The 14,748-nt window shown below is 36.2% G+C and overlaps 1 protein-coding gene across 1 annotated transcript in view; it reads left to right on the forward strand.

Moving 5' to 3' along the window:
- ITGB8 (integrin subunit beta 8) overlaps positions 1-14,748 on the forward strand; it is an 83,446-nt gene that overhangs the window by 52,858 nt on the left and 15,840 nt on the right. Inside the window, exons 7-9 of the mRNA XM_004418939.3 lie at positions 6,541-6,636; positions 9,785-9,874; positions 13,810-13,944. Of these exons, the coding sequence (XP_004418996.1) occupies positions 6,541-6,636; positions 9,785-9,874; positions 13,810-13,944 (321 nt within the window). The remainder of the gene's footprint in view (positions 1-6,540; positions 6,637-9,784; positions 9,875-13,809; positions 13,945-14,748) is intronic.

Here is a 14,748-nt window from a genome sequence, read left to right on the forward strand (position 1 = left end):
ACGTTTGGTCTTTACTACAACCCATGTTATAGATAAGGAAGCTGAAACTTAGAGACATCAGATTAATTTATGCAAGGTCACAGAGCTACTACAAATATCAGAGTCAAGATCCACACCTAAACTATCTAATGCCAGAATCCATTGATCTTCTTCAACCTGACGCTGTGCTGGCTACCTCCATTTATTACCACTGACACTGAGCTGGGTCATCTGCCAGACCCTTTATATACCTTAGCTAATTAAATCTCCACATCAGCTGGGCAAGGTAAGCATCATCATACCCATCCAAAATGGATGAAGTGGAGAGGGAGGGTAAATATCTTGATTCTCAGGTCTCTAGTGTGTCTCCTACGCCACAGTCTTCATACTGATTCTGTACTGGCTGCCTTTGAAAAAACCAGTGTATGCAAGTGATTTTGATGACACTGGAAGGGAGCTATATTAGTAGTCATTTTTTAAAATATTTTTAAGCATATTCGACTCTGAAGAGTCTTCTCAAAATAATTATTCTTCGTAATGTTTTAAACACTTGAAAAAGATGTACTTCCTAAGCCTAAGTTTATACAACGTTCCTAATTTTGCATAATACTGAATCTTATATCTAATGAAAAAAAAGAGATCTAGAATAACCCCAAATCTGCTGCCTTTTGTTATAGACTGAGGCTTAACAGCACGATGGCTATTTAAAGTCAAATGGAGAGGCCATCTAAACCAAAACCATCATTTTAAGAGAAAGAAATAAAGAAGTATTGCTATTTATTTAGTCTCATGGAAATTACTGATTTGTAATTATGAGAACAATAACAACAGTAATTTTAATATGGCTAAACTAAAGCATATAATGAAAATTTTCACCTTATTTCCTGATTTTTACTTTTTCTCTGCTTAACACTGTATAAAAAAATGTAACTTTTTAAATTAATTAAAGAGATAAGATTAGTTTAGAGTGTTAGCACCTTTGAGTTTTGTGAACATGCACAATCAGGAAAGTAAAGGAAATGTCACCCAGGCTGAATGCACCTAGAAAGTTTTTTTTTTTTTTTTTGGTGAGGAAGATCAGCCCTGAGCTAACATCCATGCCAATCCTCCTCTTTTTTGGCTGAGGAAGACCGGCCCTGAGCTAACATCTATTGCCAATCCTTCTCCATTTTTTTTTTTCCTTTTTCTCCCCAAAGCCTCAGTAGATAGCTGTATGTCATAGTTGCACATTCTTCTAGTTGCTGCATGTGGGATGTGGCCTCAACATGGCCGGACAAATGTGCGTCAGTGTGCGCCCAGGATCTGAACCCAGGCCTCCAGCAGCGGAGCGATCGCACCTAACCGCTGAGCCACGGGGCTGGCCCCACACCTAGAAAGTTTTAAGTCCATGTGCAGTTGGTTTTTTAAAAATATTGTTACAACTTTTAAAACTAATAAAGTGCCTTATTTCAGCTTACTGCTCTCTGAACTATCTGTTTTAAATTGTAAATGCCATGAAAACAATAATGATTTCAATAATAACTTTAGAATAGACCTAATTTGAATGCTTCTCATGCTTGCAGAAAAACAGCCAGGAAATGATCTCTGCAAACAATATTATTTTATTTTTTTCTTTTAAATTGAAAGCAAAAATTGCACACAGACTCACCTAGGCCAGGCTCAGAGTAGCCTGGTACTGCTTTTACAATGGCTCTGAAAATGAGAGAAAAATAATGGTTTATAAAAGTGGCACAATAAAAACAAAATGTGATGAAAATATTTATGAAATAGAATGTTCCAATTAAATTATATGTATTGGTTAATTATATTTAAGCAGAAAACTTTTTATTACCACTCGCATTGAAAAGCTTACAAAAATTTTAAGTACATGCCCCTCTTTCAGTAACTAGGATATTATGATTACAATTGATACTGTGTTTGGCAAACTCAAACACTTCAGGGGCCGGGTATGAAGGGTAAATAAATGAGGCAAGTCAAACAAAGCATACCCAGGAGCCCAACATTTAGCCTTTAGTAATGGCCTCTAAATGTCTTTTATTAAGCAGTCTTTCATTGAAAGCTGACTTATATTAAGCAGTCCTGTGGCGTTTGCCCCTTTACATTTACCTAATACCACCCACCATCCCCATGAGGTATAGATATTGCTATTGCCTCCATTTTATAAAGGAGAAAAGGGAGGCACTAAAAGGATCAGGAACTTGTCTGTGGTCACCCAGCCCTACCTAGTAGTGCCCACAGTAGATGCCAAGCAGTGTGACATCAGGACATGAGCCCCTACTCACCATTAATCTGGGCTTAATAATTACAGAATGGTAAACGGACATACTGTAATTATTACACAGATTAACCTATAATCCCCACCAAAACTCTGAGAGGTAGACACTAGTATTTATACCTGTTTTATACATATGGAAACTGGATGGCAGAGAGGTCAAGACAGCTGCCCCGTGTTACACAGCTAGTAACTGCAGAGCAAGGAGCTGAAGCCCCACGTGGTCTGTTTCCAGAGCCCCTGCTCTTGATATGGTTCTCAACTGGAGCGATTCTGCCCTCCAGAGGACATTTCACTGTACAGAGACATTTTGGTTGTTCCAACTTGGGGAGGTGGGAGATACCAGCATCTAGCACGTAGAGGCCAGGGATGTTGCTAAATATCCTACAATGCACAGGACAGCTTCCCACCCATAATACAGAATACCTGGCCCAAAATGTCAGTAGTGTCACTGATGAGAAACCCTGGTCTATGCAATTATTACTGTGCGGCCATGTAGATAGAAAATAGGCTATTGCGATAGATGGGGACTGACAACACATAATTTAAAGTCTTCATCTCTAAATAAATCTCGGCTATCAGATTGCTTTCATGTTGTCTCTTTGCTCTAAAGAGTGAACTGTAAAAAAATAATCCAGGGGCCAGCCCGGTGGCGCAAGCGGTTAGGTGTGCACGTTCCGCTGCGGCGGCCCGGGGTTCGCCGGTTCGGATCCCGGGTGCGCACCGACGCACCCCTTGTTAAGCCATGCTGTGGCGGCGTCCCATATAAAGTGGAGGAAGATGGGCATGGATGTTAGCCCAGGGCCAGTCTTCCTCAGCAAAAAAGAGGAGGATTGGCATTGGATGTTAGCTCAGGGCTGGTCCTCCTCACAAAAAAAAAAAAATAATAATAATCCAGATAATTTAGTACTTTAATTAATCAAGTCATTGGGGTTGTTTTTTTTGTATCTTATTAAGATGTTCAATACTACAAATTCTATATAATAAAAATTTTTATTATGAATCTCTTTTACGAAGAGAATCTTAGACACTTCTTTTTTTGCCACCACATATGCGCATTATAAAATTCTCCCATACATCTCTACACTGTTATCTCTTTAACCAAAATTGCTACCAATGAATCTTTCTTACCTCCTTTTCCCTTCTGACATTTATAAGTTATTTCCCACAAGTCACAACGAAGGTGTTGGTGAAGAAGAAAAATATGAAAGGAATCCTTTTGCCCTTAATTACTTAGCAGCTGTCTTGGCATATTGCTTTCCCTTCTCCTTTTTGCCCCTGAAATGCCTATTATCTCTATTAATTATTTTCAGTGCTTAGAAAAACAATATGTAATGGGTTAGACAGAAGGGGAGTTAGAGATGAGGAGCAGTGACATCACTAAAACAGCTGGCTAAGATGGAGCGTTCCTGCTAGTGAAATACAAGGCATAAAAGATAAAATTCTTAAATGATAATACGCTTCCTGGAGGAAAGGGGAAGGGGCTTCAACAATGGTCATTAATCCACAGCTCTCCTGTCAACAGTGGCTTATTTAAACATCTGTTAAACATTTGTAAATTTTAACAAATCTGCCTCGAGGTACTTGGAATTCTCTGAAACAGATTTCTTCTAGGGTTCAAAAAAATGTGTTCTTTTAAGCTTAAAAACCCAAATGACCTTCTTAATGAGCTTCTGACCAAACTAGAACTTTCTAGATTTAAATTTTGTGTACTTTTGGTCAATGTGACTTCCTGTTTTTGAAAAGAGGAAAGAGATTAAGAAGGCTCCAAAAGCTGCTTACATTTTAGACTGTTCTTTAAATATTGATTTTATGTGAGTTAAGTATAAGCTGATTAAAAACATATGGATTAAATTTTCCTTAAAATATGAATAGTTTTAAAAATTAAGAAGGGGGAATGCTTGGCAAACTGTGATTATTTTTTGTCAAAGCAAAAATATTTGAAAAGTAGTTGTTGCCATTAAAAAAATATTCCCAATACAGCTAGATTTACCCTTCCTTTACTTGTTCTCTTTAAGTTACTAGCATTGGGCAAACTGTCATAAATCTATTTTAAGAGTATACATATTATTAGGAACAATAAGAATTTATATGGCAGAATTTATGTTTTGGGGATTCTTTTTCTGTTACTTTAAAATTATATTCTCAAGAATTGCTCTGAGCAGAATTTTTCTTGTGCAAGTCCATGTGGTAATAGTTTTTAAACCTCTTAATAAATTGGTTTCATATCACATTTAAACGCAGTTCATGAAAATTTGATTTGTTTCTACCACAGCAATTATAGATTATATAGAAATAAAAGGATATTTGTTATGGTTATTATCTTAGTCCATTCGGGATGCTGTAACACCATAAATTGGTGGCTTATAAACAGAAATTTATTCCTCACAGTTCTGGAGGTTGGGAAGTCCAGGATCAAAGGCACTGGCAGATTCAGGGTCTGGTGAGAGCCTACTTTCTGGTTCACAGAAAACATGTTCTAGCTGTAACGTTACATGGAGGAAGGGGCAAGGGAGCTTTCTCCACTGGCCCTCTTTTTTTTGTGAGGAAGATCAGCCCTAAGCTAACATCCGTTGCCAATCCTCCTCTTTTTGCTGAGGAAGATTGGCCCTGGGCTAACATCCTTGCCCATCTTCCTCTACTTTATATGGGACGCCGCCACAGCATGGCTTGACAAGCAACGCGTCAGGTCCGCGCCTGGGATCTAAACCCGTGAACCCCGGGCCTCCGAAGTAGAGCGCGTGAACCCAACCACTACACCACCGTCCACTGGCCCTCTTTTAAAAGGGCACTGATCCCATTCATGAGGGCTCTACCTTCATGACCTAATCATCTCCCAAAGGCCCACCTCCTAACACTATCACCTTGTGGGTTAGGATTTCAACATATGTGTTTGGGGAGGGAAGCATAAATATTCAGATCATAGCAGTTACTCATGTTAGTGATAGTATTTTTAAACACAAGGCTATCTCCTATGTCTGTGTATATAAGTTTAATATGTGGGTCACAGAACTTAGACTATAAGTGAAACTAGTAAAATTAGCTCTTTTACTAAGTTCACATAGTTGCCAAAATACAGAAATATGCAAGACGGTTTAGCAAAATTTTCCCTTAAAGAAAACATAGTTAGCATTGGAGGGTACAAGGGCAAGTAAAAGCTACAGAGTAATTTTAACTTGAATCTCCTGCTACTAATTAGGCTCAGTTACATGATCCTTGACTAATGCAGCTAGGCACCAATGAACAGGTGGGACCACTGCAGGGGAAGTTTGACACGATCTCTCTGAGAGGTGTCTAGGTATGAAGCTGTTATTAGAGATCATCACTTTAATTTCTAGAAAAGCATTCATAGAAAGAAAAAATATCAAGTACTATGTCTAACTATATTACTGTAGATAGCAGTTTCTATAGTTGTCAGATTTCTCATATTTACTAAACTAAATTTTATTCGCCTTCTACTCTCCCCAGCTTTCTAGCTACTATAAAGAATGTCACAGTTGGCTCTACATAAGTTTTATTTATCAAAGTAAAACAGATTCATAATATATATATACAAAGTATAATGATAATAAGTTGAGAGATCTGTAACCTATACCTTGTATAAGCTGTTGGAAATAAAAATCATGATAATTGCTATTAAAAATCATTACCTACTATAGGCAAGAAACTGCATTAAATAATTCACATACTATTGTTATCTTTTTAATCTTGCCAGCAATCACGTAAGGCAAATACCATTCACATGTTACAGAGGATGGACCTGGGAGAATTTTTATCATAAAGTGACAACCTGGGATTTGAGTACAAGGTTTTCTGCTTTTAAACAGAGTTTATACTAAATCATGTTATATATCAAATATATATGTATATGTGTGTATAAATAGATGCATATATTTGCATTTCAACACTTGTTACTGAATTCCACTTCAGAATGTGATTGTCACTAATGTATCTGTTTCTGAATATTAAATTATCTTTCAGTTATATCACTTTGAGTCCAATATTAATCCAAAGAGGTGCTGAACACTCTTTGTACTATGTTGAATCCAGCCCTCTTCATTTTTCTGTGTTATAGGTTTTTATGGAGATTTTATCTATAAATATACTTAATACATTGATGTTGATCTTATTTTTAAAAGAACTTAAATGCCTCTAGTAAAACCATAATCCTTCCCAACACAGTACATTTTTATGTCAGTCATGTTGTTTTCCTTATAAGAGATGTTTGGATATGTGTGGGATTAAGCTACTAAATTTTACTCCCTTCTTTATTTCATTATCCATTCCAGGAACATCCCTCACTAGGCCAACTTTCAGAAAAGTTAATAGACAACAACATTAATGTCATCTTTGCAGTTCAAGGAAAACAGTTTCATTGGTATAAGGTATGTTAATTCCAGAAATATAAAAATTAAAATGTTTGCGTTGGTAGTTGAAATTAGAAGACTTCTTAGAATTCTAGGTAAGGATTCTGGAATTATTGTACTTTGTACAATCTAAATTTAATACTGTATTAATTAATATATACTACATAGTGTCTTAAGTTAGCATTTAAGTATAAATTCTATCTGTTTGTAACACCTAGAACCAAGTGTGTACACTCATACTTAGTGTGGTACTGACTGTGACAATAATGGAGAAGACTTTAGTCAGGTGAAAAGTAGTTCACACTCCAACTACCCCTTTCGTATTTGGAGACCTGCTTATATTCTGGTCCATGGGCACATCCTTATAATAGATTATGTTGGGGAATATCAGCTTACTTTTCAATAGCACCAACATACCTAGATTTGGTCTAGGTCATCCAGTAAAGGAACAGAAGAGTGGAGGAAGCAGTTGACCCAGTCAAACCCTTTCTACATAAGAACAATCTTGGTTTTGTCCAGAGTCCCTCTGGCCAGGTGACACTCACAAGCAGAATAGACATTTGGCATCTATGTCACTCTGGCAGTGCCATGGGACTCCCCACCCCCACCTCCACATGGAACTGTTCTTCTATACCCCTGCTATAGCTTTTTTTCACAGTATTTTGGGTTCTTTCTTCCAGGAAACTTTTTTTTTCTTCATTTCCATGATGCTGTGATACCCTAATTTTCATTGCACATGTCTGATCACTGGGTTTTCTTCATCTCCTTCATTGTCTTTGCTTCTTCCTTCTACTCCCAATGTCGTTTACTTATTTTTTAATACTTCAGAGAAATTACATTTGCTTTCAGCTTCAACAAATACTTGAACCCATTTGCATTTGCCACAAAGCTGGTGTTCCCTCCACCCGTTTCTCTAACACCCAACTACCATATTTATCATCTAAAAGCACTACTTTAATCATCCCACTTCTTCCCTTAGAAATCTTTAGCAACACTTTAATTCCCTGTTTTCCCAAATTTATATACCATGGAACCCCTTTTTAATGTAACAACTGTTAATATACACAGAAGTAGGGCTCTGGCCCAAATTAAATCCCCAAACTACTTTATTAACAACAGTAACAGCTTCCACTTATTGAGTACTTACTATCGTCAGGTACTGAGTTTCTAATATTAACTCATTTAATACTCTTAACAACTCATAACAATGAGGGCAGTATAACTAATATGCCCATTTTTAAAGATGAGGAAACACACTTAGGGAGGTTATATACTTGCCCAAACTTTCCTAACAGCCTAAATCCTGTGCTCTTAACCTCTAAGCTTAATAGTTGAATTTCAAATTATTGTGCAGCTTTTTATTGTTTTTACCTCCTCTTTCTCTGACATTTATTATTTCTTGATGGTGTTATTGGTTCTAGCAGTTTCTCCCTACTCCTTTAAAAAAATTTCCAATGACTGATAAACCATAAAACCAGGCTTATTATTAATTGAATTGTGTGCAAAGTAAGAATCAACAGGCTCTGAAAGCCTGACAAGCTCTTCTATGAGTCTTGTGTTTGCCCTTACAGTCCCCTACTTTGGCTGCCCAGAGATATTTTTATCAATAATGTTCGTCTGGGTTGTAACAGCCTCCTAACCCATCTCCCAAATCCATCATCAACCTGGCTGCAGGATGATCTATTTAAATCACAAGTGTGACCATAGTACTCCCTAGAGTAAAATGTTCCAGTGGTTCCCTTTGATTTAGAGGATCAAGTCTTTAACGTGGCATATAAGGCCATCTGGTCCCTGCTTGCCTCTCTGGCCTCATCCCTCACTATTCTCTGCCTTAACACTTGTCCCTCAAGCCATGCTTCTAATTCTCCTGTGCACACACTCACCAGGCTCTTTCTTTCCTTTGTTCTTCTTTGTGCCTTTGCTCTTGCTACCTATCCCCCATGCCTGAAAGCCCTTCTCCCTCATTACTTGGCTAACTTGTACTCATCCTTTAAGACACAGCTCATGAGTCACCTGCTCCAGGAAACAGTCTCTGGCAACCTTCCCCAGCCCTCAAATGCTTGCTGAGTATCCCTCTCATTAAGTTCTCATATCTCTATTGCTTCAGGTGTACAGTGTTTTTTGAAATTGTCATTTATATACCTGTGAGATCCTTAAGAATGGAAATTATATGGCCTACCAATTTAGCATCTCCAAAGTGATACACAATAGAAGCTCAATAAAGGTTAGATGAATGGATTTTAAAAATCTGTAAGTGATGTATTTTCCCTGTTACCTAAGATACCAAATTATTAGTGTCTAAGTAGTGGCTGGCATACAGCAGGAACTTAATGATACTTGTGAATGGGAAAACGAGTGTATAAATGAATTTCAAGACTTTTCATAATTTGATTCCTTATAAATGTGCACCCTTCACTCCAGTCAGACTGGTTTCTTCTCTGTTCTTACTTCATCTACAAGTCAGGTAAACCTTTAAGCCTTTGCTAATTCTCATTTTCTCAGTAGGAATACCTAGAGTCTTCTCCATAATTATTAAGTACCATCCATCAATAACACCCACTCCATGAGGCTTCCACTTGTGACTATAATTTTTTTCCTCTGGTCTGGACCAACACATCCTAAAGGTCATTCCATGGAACAGTAGTTCTGCAAAATATTTATATATGTTACAGAGAAAAGAATTTTGTAATTAAAGAAATGTTGGGAAATGCTACATGAAATAATGCTAAATTATTTCTGAATTGCAGAACCTCTCTGAACCTTCAGTTTGCAAGTGAGCATTTTGAGTCTCTAAGTGGAAGAAACCTTACGCAGAACTTCCCAAACTTATTTGCCCTCAGAATCCTTTTCATGTTTAAAATCTCTTAGGACTATGTTCCATGGAAGATACTTTGGGAAATGCTGGTCTGTACCTTGGGTTTTTAGGTCGGCATGAAATTTGTGCACGCACACACTCTCATGCGCATACACATACACACACTACCATTTCACGTGTATGTGATTTGGCTGTCCTACTTGGTTGCTTATATTTTTCTTTTGTTGTATATTTTTTGATTAATGTAATGGCTCACCTTCCACTGATAACTATAAGGATTTTTAATATTTTGTGATTGCTAAACCATTGTATACTATTATCATTAAGTAAATGTATTGGTATATTTTCTAGGACCTTCTACCCCTCTTGCCTGGCACCATTGCTGGTGAAATAGAATCAAAGGCTGCGAACCTCAATAATTTGGTAGTAGAAGCCTATCAGGTATGTATATATTATACACAATTTTTTCAAATAAACTTTTAACCCCAACTGCTGTTGCAAGGTTCAAAGTAGTGCCATGTCATGTTGAGGGGAATCCTGGAAAGAACATTAGATTAGGAACTCAGAACCTGAGTTTAGCTCTGGCTCTACCACTAACTAGCTATGGAAGCTCGTGAAAGTCACTTCAGCTCTCTGTGCCTCACTGTGTTTCATTGGCAGTAAGTAAACTCAGGTTGGGCTAAAGGCTGTCTAAATTTCCTTCCAAATCAAATGTTCAGTGAGTCACCAAATCATGGCTATAGAATATACTTTATTACCAAGAAATTTCACAATTTCCTATGTCGTAAAGATAAAGTAAGAAATCCACACTGTTATTTAAAGCAGCAGTCTATCAGGGAAAATGAACTATCTGGGATATAGAGATTACTAAGAGGACTCTGTTGAGGTCTCCTAGATCAATCACTTGATTGTTCAATCAGTTATTTTAGCAGTTTTATCAAATTAGTTTGATTAAAAAAATCATCTTAGGAGAGATACTGTTTTACTGAGTTGACAGTTGTATGCTTATCCCCAGTCTATGAAGATTGGGTGCCAAATGCAAAGATTTAAAGAAATATCTTCTCTTTCAACCTAGGTCATCCCTGAATAGAATATGCTCTGTTAAGACATTGTAATAATAGTGACTGTTAACTTTAATACCACTGAGAACCAGTTACTTTTCATACATGACCTCATTTAATCTGCACAATTGACCTATAAGGCAGGTGTTAGTAATCCCATTGTGTATTTGTAGAACCTCAAAGAAGCTGAGCAAATTAAGCAAAGGTCAAACAGCTTACAAGAAGAAGAATCAGGATCAGAACCCAGGTCTTCATTAACTCCAGGTGCTTCCTCCTGTGCGATATCACCTGTTTTTGTTTTTGTTTTTACATAGTGTCCAAATATGCTTTATTCTACCTTGAATTTATGGGCCATTGATAAAGTCTCACTTTTCAAAATTCTCTGATTCCCTTCCTGACACAGTAGAGTTGAACAGCATAAATAGTGCCCAAGCATTGTGAGAAACCTCAAGCTACTTCTCTTCTCATTTTCTCCATGCAGCATCTACCTTCAACTCAGGTACAAAAGCGAAAGGCAGGAGGTAGGCATGGGATAGAAAATGAAGGATTTGTTTAAACTTTCTCCTTTTAAAAGGAAAATAAGGACTAGCCCTGGTAACCTAGTGGTTAAGTTCGGTATGCTCAGCTTTGGCGGCCTGGGTTAGGTTCCCAGGCACGGACCTACACCACTCATCTGTTCAGTGGCCATGCTGTGGTGGCTCACATACAAAACCAGGAAGATTGGAAGTGGATGTTAGCTCAGGGCAAATCTTCCTCAGCAAAAAAAAAAAATTAAAAAATAGAAAAATAAAAGGAGGGACTGGCCCAGTGGCATAGTGGTTGGGTTTGTGTGCTCTGCTTCGGCAGCCCACGGTTTACAGGTTCAGTCCCAGGTGCCGACCTACATGCTGCTCATCAGGCCATGCTGTGGTAGCCTCCCATCTGCAGAATAGAGGAGGACTGGCAACGGATATTGGCTCAGGGCCAATCTTCCTCACCCAAAATAATAATAATAATAAATAAAAGGAAAATAAGTCTTGTGAGATCTTTTTTTCTTGCCAAAAAATTGTTCTATGTCTGAAAACGATGTTGGATGAAATAAGAAGAACATCTTTAATTATATTTCTTTCTCACTGCTGCAAAAGAATATTAGGACTGGGGGAACTTCTTATCAAGGAAAATCAAACGTGTACAATTGGTTTCCATCGGTAGTTTGTTCCCAAGAATAATCAAAATAAGGAAGGAGCTTACAATGTTAAACATCACTCTAATTTTTATAGTATGAACCCATTTCTTACCCTAAACAAGGAATATAAATTGACACACTTACCTGTGTGTCAGTACCAATGTAAAGGGAGATAGCAGTGTTTGGTTTCATGTTATTTGCCCAGGGTAGGTGTGGGATACCTTGGCTAATTGCAGTTCTGATTAGCCTTAAACGATGGGAAAATAAAGCAAATCCAACAAAAACTTACTCTGGCTATCTAATCTCCTTAAGGTGGAATTCTGTTGTTATTTTATATATATCTATATTTTCAAAATTCTTCTGAAATTTCATTTTGTCTTCACAGTCCGACAGAAACAATTCACAATTCATTGAAGAAAACAAAAGAATAAAATTATTCCATTCTAACTTTTCATTTTTTGCATTTCCTTTTTAAGAATTTTATAAAATTATATACAAATTTAGTACACAGTGAATGTGACTGCATTTTATTTTTATTCTTTATATCAGCACTGCCATTAGAATTAAAATTATATAAAAATCATGACTTATAATAACATAATAGTAATTTCACTGAAATTAAGAAATGAAAAATAAATTATATTTAATAAAAAAAAGATTAAAGATCAGAAAAAAAAAATTCTGCTTCTGTACCTGTTAGTTAGTAAAAGAGAAGTTTAAGATTGTGTCTGGAGCTTAATTTCTAAATCCCCAAACTGGGCAAAATGTTAGAAATTTGTCTTCACAGCTTGAAAAACACTGGTGTAACTAGTTTAAGATTTTAAGAGAAGCAAAATTTCCAAAGGGCAAACTGAGAACACTCATTATATTAGGAATTTCTCTGTCAAACCATCACCATATCAACACCATTTTTGTATACCATTATAAGTTTCTATTGATTTGCTAAAATTGTTCAATTAAGTGATTACAATTTATGAGCTCTCGGGGAGATAAAAAAAAATGTGGCTGACATAGTCTTACCTAATCCAAATAAAATTTACTAATTTGAGGATGTATCCTGTTCTAAAGATTTACTACCGTAATTCCATGATCAATTATTAATCAGTAAGAACACATCTCTTTATCAATTATATAGTTGAAGAAAAATTACTCAATTAAATAATTATAAGCCATTAGAAATTTTTTTTTCTTTATACCCTGCTACTCACTCTCTTTCCTTAGGTACACACTTCATCTTTTCCTTTTGTTTACAAGTATAAGTTAAGGATTTCTGTATGTGGTAGACTCTTAGTTTTATGAGATTAAATACACACAGACCTACAGTATATATTTAATGTAGCCAAAACTTTTGGAACTCAGAGATTGTCATGGAAAAAATTAGTGTATGCTTGACATATGATAGGCTTTACATAGATGTTTTCTGAATGATTGCATAAACGAGTGAGTAAATGAGTGAATCATTTTCTGCCCAGTAAAGGGCCCTATTTCAGTATTAAGGATTGGAACAAATTTAATTGATACAAAGCAGGCCCCAGGGACTTGGCAGAAATCCTAGGCCATTCTTGGAGAATTGATAGGCCCATATCTGGCAGGTAATTCTTATGCCTACAATATAGAAATGCCCTCCCCAAAATTTACTTTTCAATTCTGTATCAATAAAGCATTTTAGCTTTCATTATGGTCTAGAGTGTTTGAAACGAAAATGTTTCTTTAACAGCTGTAAATGTCAGAAGCATGTTCCAGATTTTTAGCTGTCAAGGTTTACTTTCTGTGATGATATATGTCTTCTCAAAGTTTTATTTAAATTTCATCACAAAATATAAATACTATTGGATTAAAAAATGATTATTTTTGTAACGCAAGCTGGGTGAGAAATATCTTTGAAGTGATCAAAATGCATAGTCATGGAAATATGTGAAAAAAATAGAGCAATTTAAATCTAGATAGTCTAGTCCTTCAGTATTTCTTATGTATTTCAAATATAATTGGGTCATTATGTGGAAACACTGTTTTTGTTCATCCTTTTATAGAGACAGACCCTTTGATTTAGTTAAAAATTAAATCTAGAATGGTTTAATGAGCCTGACTCTGTTTAGTTGCTTACATTTGAAACTGCTATAGGATACAATTAAAAAATAATGTCTCTGCAGAAACTCATTTCAGAAGTGAAAGTTCAGGTGGAAAACCAGGTAAAAGACGTCTATTTTAACATTACTGCCATCTGTCCAGATGGGACCAGACAGCCAGGCACAGATGGATGCAGAAATGTGACAAGCAATGATGAGGTACGTGGGTGTGCATTTTTCCCATTTAACATAAACTACATTGTTTGGCATGCTTTCTCACAGAAAATCAAATCATTCTAAAAAACTTTACTCACTACTGACTCCAAGGATCTTATTTACACTTCAAAGTAACTTTTATTGTCTCTTGCAAAGTTCTTACTTATTTTTAACCCCATTGACTATTCTCTCAAACTCTCAAGTTAAAGTAAATATATATATATATATTATATTAAATACTTATTTAATAATAACTTCAAACTTAGTGTCACAGCCAGTATATATTAGGAAATCATATCTCATCAAACAAGTAGTGTCTGTACTTATGATGATGATAATTCCTTTTTGGTTTCAAATCTGAAAATTCTCAGAGTAAATGTGAAATTGAAGGTAATAAGCCACAGAAAAGAATGGAAGTGATGGAGCAGCCGATAAAGACTAACAATTTCAAAATCTTTCACTTTGTGATTGTCCCAATACGCTCATAATGATATAGGAGGAGATAGGGAAATTCATTAAGAACAATAAAAACAAGTGTCATCATTTAACTAAAAAGGGATGAAATATGGAAAAGAGAGGCCTAGATTATAGCAGTGTCAGGAAATACCACCAGGGGAGATAGGGATTCTTCCAGGATCGGCAGAAGAGAGAGTAAGCACACAGAAACATACTTTTAAAGGGAATTTTTGTTGGATGAAGTGATTTTCAGTGAGTCATTTACCTCTTGATGCATCAGCTGCCTCATTTTTAAATAAATAGCTCGTACTAGAAGATTTCTAATCCCTCTTCCTTCTATCTCTAAGGTTC

This window comes from Ceratotherium simum, chromosome 1 (assembly GCF_057802395.1).
Source record: "Ceratotherium simum simum isolate JZ-2026a chromosome 1, ASM5780239v1, whole genome shotgun sequence".
NCBI classification, from domain to species: Eukaryota; Metazoa; Chordata; class Mammalia; order Perissodactyla; family Rhinocerotidae; genus Ceratotherium; species Ceratotherium simum.